This window comes from Struthio camelus, chromosome 1 (genome assembly GCF_040807025.1).
Source record: "Struthio camelus isolate bStrCam1 chromosome 1, bStrCam1.hap1, whole genome shotgun sequence".
Lineage (NCBI taxonomy): Eukaryota > Metazoa > Chordata > Aves > Struthioniformes > Struthionidae > Struthio > Struthio camelus.
In genome coordinates, this window is record NC_090942.1 from 762,085 (window position 1) to 769,993 (window position 7,909).

The 7,909-nt window shown below is 71.4% G+C and overlaps 1 protein-coding gene across 1 annotated transcript; it reads right to left on the reverse strand.

Moving 5' to 3' along the window:
- Positions 1-27: 27 nt before the first annotated feature.
- On the reverse strand, positions 28-6,483 carry MIOX (myo-inositol oxygenase). Its single transcript, XM_068940375.1, has 10 exons — positions 6,357-6,483; positions 3,604-3,684; positions 1,888-1,968; positions 1,648-1,810; positions 1,488-1,555; positions 1,288-1,397; positions 1,140-1,207; positions 686-735; positions 400-512; positions 28-310 (listed from the first exon to the last, which is right to left on the reverse strand). Exons 1-10 carry the CDS (start codon positions 6,372-6,374, stop codon positions 202-204), a joined length of 861 nt encoding a protein of 286 aa, XP_068796476.1. The 5' UTR covers positions 6,375-6,483; the 3' UTR covers positions 28-201.
- Positions 6,484-7,909: the final 1,426 nt, after the last annotated feature.

A 7,909-nucleotide genomic window follows, 5' to 3' on the forward strand; every position in this document is an offset into this window, starting at 1 on the left:
CACTGCCCGGGCAGCGCGACGCGGGGCGGATGCATGCAACAAGCAGGTTTATTCAGTAGCCCTGGCGCGGCAGCATGGGTGCTGCGGCGGGGAGTGGGGCCTGCTGCAGGTGCAGCGGGGGCCGGGGGGTGCATGGTGGGGGCCGGGGGGGGTGCGGTGGCGGCGGATCGAGCGGGCGGTAGCGCTGGCCCCGGTGCGGGCTCACCAGCACAGCTGGCCGGGGCAGTACTTGTCGATGAGGGACTGGTAGTAGCCCCGGAGGTGCTGCACGTCGGGCAGCTCTTCCTGCTTGGTGTAGAGGTCGAACTTGCTGCGGGGGCGAGGACGGGGTCAGCACGGGGCCCTCTGGCCCCCCAGCGGGACCCCCGGCCCCCCTGCCCGGCGGGCGCGTGCACGCACTTGAGCTCCTTGACCCACGGCAGCAGGCGGAGGTCCTCCTCGTTGCAGAGGTGCAGGTAGTCGCCGTGCGCGTGCCAGGGGTAGAAGGAGTGGAAGCGGATCATGTAGAAAGCCTGGCGGGGGACGAGGCCGTGCCAGCGCTCGCCGCCACGCGCTCCTGGGCGCCGTGGGCCAGCCGGCCGGGGGGCAGGCAGGAAACCAGCAGCAGCCCCACTGCCCCGGGCGGGCTCAGGGCTGGGCGGCATCGGGCGCGGGGTCCCTGCCGCACCGCCCGGGCCCCGCTTACCTCCTTGGGCAGGGAGAACTTGTTGAATTTCATGACTTGGTACATGTACTCTGGGGAGAGAGCGCGGGCGTCACCGCGCGGGGCTGGCAGCGAGCCCCGGTGCCCTGCCGGCCGCCCCGGGCACCGCGGGGCTGGCGCCGTTGGGCGCTCGCTCCGCTTCGGACAGCCGGAGCAGCAACGGGGTCGGGGCTGGCCGCGCGGAGACCCCGGGGCAGAGCCGCTCGCGCCGCGTCGGAGGCGCGGGAAGGGCTGCGGCTCCCGCCCCGCCGGGAACGGGGCCAGCGGCGCTGCTCCCCGGGGAGGCCCCTCGCCCAAAGGCTTCCCGGACCGGCCGGAGGCTCCGAGCCGAGCCCCGCGGGTGCCAGGTGGGCCGCTGCCTGCCGAGCCCCCGCGCGGCGGCGTCCCCCTCCTCGGCGGGGTCGCTGCAAGCCGGCCCGGCGCCCTGCAGCCTTACCGTCGTGGCCCCAGGACATGAGCACCCGCTCCAGGCCGCAGCGAGGCTGGTACATGCCGCACTCGGTGCTGCGGGAACGAGCGGGTCAGGGGCTGGGCCGGCCCCGTGGGAGGGCTGCCCCTGCCGGCCCCCGCGGTGCCGGGCTCACCTGTACCGGGGGTCCCTGGCGTCGGGGTTGTCGTGGAAGGTGGAGTCCCAGAAGACCACGGACGGCTGCACCTTGCAGCCCACGGGGAAGGTGTCCCCCACCACGGCCCACTGCGGACGGACGCGACGACGTCTCGCGGCACGGCCGGTGCCGGGGAGCCCCCGCGGCTGCCGCCGCGCTGCCCTCCCGCCCCGGCTCACCTGCGGCTCGCCGAACAGCGCCAGCACTTTCCCCAGGTCGTGCAGTAGCCCCACGAGGTGGAACCAGTCTGGGGAGCGAGCGGAGGGCTCGTGGCCGCCGGACGGACGGAGGGGCGGACGGACGGCGGGCCCAGCCCCGGCGGCCGCGGCGCTGCCCTACCTTTGTCCGGGTGCGCCCGGCGGATGCCCTCGGCCGTCTGGTACGCGTGGTAGGAGTTGGGGAAGTCCACGTCAGGGTCGGACTCGTCCACCAGGTCGTCCAGCAGGTCCAAAGCCTCCATGATGCTCATTTTGCGGAGGGAGCAGGGCCCATACTGGGCGTTCTGGGGGCGCGCGGGGTGGGCCGTGGGGGCGACGCTGGCCCCGGTGAGCCCCCGCTGCCCCCCGTTGTGGCACCTACCTTCTGCCGGACGAAGTCAACGGTCTGGTGCGTGTGCATCAGCAGGTAGGTGTTGTAGACCCGGGCCAGCAGCCGCCCCTCCTGCAGCAGAGCCCGAGACTGCAGCCGCGCCGGCCCGGGGGCAGCCCCCACCCCGCCTGCGGCCCCCGCGCCACGGTCGCACCCCAAAACCCGGCCCCGTGCACCGGCACCCCCAGCCAGGACCACCTAGCTGGACCCCCAAGCACGCCCAGCCCCATGCACCCAGACCCCCAAGCCCACCTGGCCCCATGCACCCAGACCCCCAAGCACACCCAGCCCCATGCACCCAGACCCCCCAAGCCCACCCGGCCCCATGCACCCAGACCCCCCAAGCCCACCTGGCCCCATGCACCCAGACCCGCCAGCACACCCAGCCCTGTGCACCAGGACCCCCAAGCCTCCGCAGCCCTGTGCACCCAGATCCCCCAGCACACTCAGCCCTGTGCACCCAGATCCCCAAGCCCACCTGGCCCCATGTACCCAGACCCCCCAGCACGTCCAGCCCCGTTCACCCAGACCCTCAAGCCTCCCTAGCCCCATGCATCCAGACCCCCAGCACACCCTGCCCCGTTCACCCAGCCCCCCAACCCCCCTATCCCCGTGCACCCAGACCCCCAGCACACCCTGCCCCGTGCACCCAGACCCCCAAGCCCACCTGGTCCCGTGCACCCAGACCCCCCAGCACACCCAACCCTGTGCACCCGGACCCCCAATTCCTCCTGGTCCCGTGCACCCAGACCCCCCAAGCACACCTGGTCCCGTGCACCCAGACCCCCAAGCCTGCCCGGTCTTGTGCACCCACACCCCCAAGCCCACCTGGCCCCATGCACCCAGACCCCCAAGCACACCCGGCCCCATGCACCCAGACCCCCAAGCCCCCCTGGTCCCATGCACCCAGACCCCCCAGCACACCCAGCCCCGTGCACCAGGACCCCCAAGCCTCCGCAGCCCTGTGCACCCAGATCCCCCAGCACACTCAGCCCTGTGCACCCAGATCCCCAAGCCCACCTGGTCCCATGTACCCAGACCCCCCAGCACGCCCAGCCCCGTTCACCCAGACCCTCAAGCCTCCCTAGCCCCATGCACCCAGACCCCCCAGCACACCCTGCCCCGTGCACCCGGACCCCCAACCCCCCTATCCCCGTGCACCCAGACCCCCCAGCACACCCTGCCCCGTGCACCCAGACCCCCAAGCCCCCTATCCCCGTGCACCCAGACCCCCAGCACACCCTGCCCTGTGCACCCACACCCCCAAGCCCGCCTGGCCCCGTGCACCCAGACCCCCACAGCACACCTGGCCCCATTCACCCAGACCCCCCAAGCCCCCCGGTCCCATGCACCCAGACCCCCCAGCACACCCAGCCCTGTGCACCCACACCCCCAAGCCTGTGCAGTCCTGTGCACCCAGATCCCCCCAGCACACCTGGCCCCATGTACTCAGACCCCCAAGCACACCTAGCCCTGTACACCCAGAGCCCCCCAAGCCCGCCTGGCCCCATGCACCCAGACCCCCAAGCCCACCTGGTCCCGTGCACCCAGACCTCTAAGCCTGCCCAGCCCCGTGCACCCAGACCCCCAAGCCCACCTGGCCCCATGCACTCGGACCCCCAAGCCCGTACAGCCTGGGGACTGCTGCCGTGTCCATCAGAGCAGCGATGCTGCCGGTGCTTGCGGCGGTGGTGGGCCAGGACTCACCTTGTAATTCCGGTACTCGGACTTGGCCTTGCCTGACACGGCCGCCGGCTCCGGCCCCTGCTCCCCAGTGGGGTCGGCTTCCTGGGGTGAGAAGGGCAGCGCAGGGTCAGGGGGGCCGGCCCCTGCGCCGGGCGCCTGCCCCCCACTGCTCGCAGCACCCAGGGCAGCGCCCCGGCCCCGCCAGCTCCCCGTCTTGGTGCGCCCGCCGCCAGATATCCCTTCCGCTCATGCAACGCTCTCGCGGTCTCTCTGCTTGCTGCCTTTGGGCGTCTTTGGTACCCCAGAGGGCTGTGCTGCCATGCAGAGGGACCTGGACAGGCTGGAGAGCTGGGCGGAGAGGAACCTCATGCAGTTCCACAAAGGCAAGTGCAGGCTCCTGCCCCTGGGGGGAATAACCCCCATTGGCCCAGGACAGGCTGGGGGCTGACCTGCTGGAGAGCAGCTCTGCAGAGAAGGACCTGGGAGTCCAGGTGGACAACAAGTGGACCACGAGCCAGCAATGTGCCCTTGTGGCCAGGAAGGCCAAAGGCATCCTGGGGTGCATTGGGCAGAGTGTTGCCAGCAGGTCAAGGGAGGTGACCCTGCCCCTCTCCTCAGCCCTGGGGAGGCCTCACGTGGAGTGCTGGGTCCAGTTCTGGGCTCCCTCCCCAGGACAGGAGAGACATGGAGCTACTGGAGAGAGCCCAGTGGAGGGCTACTGAGATGATGAGGGGCCTGGAGCATCTCTCCTAGGAGGAAAGGGCTGAGAGAGCTGGGACTCTTCAGCCGGGAGAAGAGAAGATTGAGAGGGGATCTCATCAATGTGTGCAAGTATCTGAAGGGAGAGTGTCAAGAGGACGGGGCCAGTCTCTTCTGCATGGTGCCCAGCGACAGGACAAGAGGCAACGGGCACAAACTGAAGCACAGGAAGTTCTGTCTGAGCATGAGGAGAAACTTCTTGAGTGTGGGATGTTCAAAACCTGTCTGGACACGATCCTGTGCAACGTGCTCTAGAGGACCCTGCATGACCGGGGGTCGGACTAGACCATCTCCAGAGGTCCCTGCCAACCTCAACCCTTCCGTGATTCTGTGATCTTGCCTCTCCCTCCAGGGACGGGGGCAAAGGACGCGGCTAGGCGTGGGGCTGGACCGGGACCGTCTCTGACCTCTAGCTCTGATCTACAGCTGCTTTCAGCACGTGGCAAGCGAGAAATTGAAAGCACAAGTCGGAGCGCAAAGCACTGCGGCGAGCGAGCGAACCCCGAGCCCGGCAGCGCGGGGCGCGCGCGGTTCCAGCCTCGAGCTTCGGCCGACCGGACCCCGGGGCCGCGGTGCCCTGGCGCCGGCTGCCCGCCAAGCGGAGGCACGGGGGCAGAGGGGCCGCGGGGCCGGGCGCTGGCCGAGGGCCGTCGCGCCTGGCTGCGTGCTTCTTCCAGCCGCAGTTGGCCCCTGGTCGGGTGCAAACGTTCATGTTGGAGCAGGGGAGCGGAGAGGGCGGCCAGGGAGCAGCCGGGGCCGCGGGAGGGCGGGGAGCGCTGCCCCGGGGGGCCGCGGCGCAGCTCGGGGGGGGCTATGCCCCACGGCGGGGCGATGCTCGGGGCCGTGCCCCACAGCGGGTCGCTGGTGGGGGGGCTGTGCCCCATGGTGGGGTGATGCTGGGGGGGGGGTCCTTGCCTCACGGCTGGGCAATGCTGGGGGGGTCCATGCCGCACAGCAGGTCGATGCTGGGGGGTCTATGCCCCATGGCAGGGTGCTGCTGGGGGGCTGTGCCCCACAGCTGGGTGCTGCTCAGGGCTGTGCCCCATGGCTGGGTGCTGCTGGGGGGCTTTGCCCGACAGCTGGGTGCTGCTGGGGGGGCTGTGCCCCACAGCTGGGTGCTGCTCAGGGCTGTGCCCCGTGGCTGGGTGCTGCTCAGGGCTGTGCCCCACAGCTGGGTGCTGCTGGGGGGGCTGTGCCCCACAGCTGGGTGCTGCTCAGGGCTGTGCCCCATGGCAGGGTGATGCTGGGGGGCTGTGCCCGACAGCTGGGTGCTGCTGGGGGGGCTGTGCCCCATGGCCAGGCGCTGCTCCGGGCTGTGCCCCACAGCTGGGTGCTGCTTGGGGCTGTGCCTCACGGCCAAGTGCTGCTGGGGGGCTTTGCCCCGTGGCTGGGTGCTGCTGGGGGGCTGTGCCCTACAGTGGGGTGATGTTTGGGGGGGCTGTGCCCCACAGCAGGGTGGTGCTGGGGGATCGTGCCCCACGGCAGGCTGACACGGCAGGTTCATGCCCCACGGTGCGGTGCTGCTCGGGGGACTGTGCCCCACGGTCAGACAACGCTTGGGGGCGGTTTGTGCCCCACTGCAGGGCAATGCTCCAGGCCGTGCCCCACAGAGGGGCGATGCTCGGGTGGGTCCGTGCCCCACGGCCAGGCAATGCCGGGGGGGCTGTGCCCCAAGGCGGGACGACACTTGGGGGTTTGTGCCCCACATTGGGGTGCTGCTCGAGGGGATCTGTGCCCCACAGCGGGGCAATGCCGGGGGGGGCCGTGCCCCACGGTGGGGTGATGCTTGGGGGGCCCATGCCCCACGGCAGGGTAGTGCTGGGGGGGGCCATGCCCCATGGCAGGGTGATGCTGGGGGGGGGGCCCATGCCCCAGGGCGGGGCAATGCTCGGGTGGGTCCATGCCCCACGGCGGGGCGATGTTGGGGGGTCCATGCCCCACGGCGGGGTGACGCTCAGGGGGCCCGTGCCCCACGGCGGGGCGCTGCTCGTGGGTCCCCACCCCCCCCCACTCACCACCCCGAGGACCCTCATGGCGGGACGATGCTCGGCGGCGGGCGCTGGGCAGCTCGGCCCCCCGGACCCCGGCTTTATCCGCCGCCGCCGGCCCGGGGCAGCCGCTGCGCCCTCCGCTCCGCCCGCCCCGTTAATGTTTGAGCCCCGCTGGCCGCGGCCCCATGGCGCCGGCCCCACGGCGGCCCCCCCCAGCCCGGCCTGCTCCTTGGCCGGGGCAAAGGGACGCGGCGGCCCCCCCGGCCCCCGGGCCCAGCCAGCCACGCGCGGCCTGGGCCGGAAACGCCGATGCTGAGTGAGCAGGCGGCTCCCTGCGATGCCGGGGCCACCGCTCTGCCCGCGCACCGGCCACGGCTCCCCCGCGGGCTTCCCCCCGCTAGCCCCTTGCCGGCCCTGCTAGCCCATTTCCAGACCCTCTAGCCCCTTGCCAGCTCAATGCCAGCCCTGCTAGCCCCTTGCCAGCCCCACTAACCCATTTCCAGCCCCACTAGCCCCTTGCCAGCCCTGCTAGCCCATTTCCAGCCCCACTAGCCCCTTTCCAGCACCACTAGCCCATTTCCAGCCCCGCTAGCCCCTTGCCAGCCCTGCTAGCCCATTGCCGACCTACTAGCCCATTGCCAACCCTGCTAGCCCATTTCCAGACCCACTAGCCCATTGCTAGCCCCGCTAGCCCATTGCCAACCCTGCTAGCCCATTTCTAGCCACACTAGCCCGTTGCCAGCCCCACTAGCCCATTTCCAGACCCACTAGCACATTGCTAGCCCATTGGCAGCCCCACTAGCCTATCGCCAGCCCATTGCCAGCCCTGTCAGCCCCTTGTTGGCCCCACTAGCCCGTGTCCAGCCCTGCGGCGCGCAGCGCTTGAGAGGCCCACGCTGCTGGCTGGTGCCCGCGTTCGGGGCCGGAGGGGCACGCGGGCGGTATGGGGGACCAGAGGGGCCGGCACGGCTGCCGGTGCTGCCCGGGGCTGGCGGTGCAGCAGGGGCAGAGGCTGGCCGCAAACCGCCCCGCCGGGCCGCCTCGCCCCCCCGGCCGAGTGGCCCTGCCACCTGCAGCGAGGCTGCAGCAGGGCTGCAAGGGCTCCAGCTGCTGCACACGGGCTGCACGGCTGAGGCTGCTGTGCTCACGCGTGCACCGCTGCCGAGGTGCTCGTGAGCACGGAGGTGCCCGGGCGTGCACTGTGCCTGATGCCCTGGGGTGTGCACTGGGTGCCCGATGCACTGGGGGTGCACTGTGCCTGATGCCCTGGGGTGTGCGCTGGGTGCCTGATGCCCTGGGGTGTGCGCTGGGTGCCCGATGCACTGGGGGTGCGCTGTGCCTGATGCCCTGGGGTGTGCGCTGGGTGCCTGATGCCCTGGGGTGTGCGCTGGGTGCCCGATGCACTGGGGGTGCACTGTGCCTGATGCCCTGGGGTGTGCGCTGGGTGTCCGATGCACTGGGGTGCACTGTGCCTGATGCCCTGGGGTGTGTGCTGGGTGCCCGATGCCCTGGGGTGTGCTGTGCCTGATGCCCTGGGGTGTGCGCTGGGTGCCCGATGCCCTGGGGTGTGCTGTGCC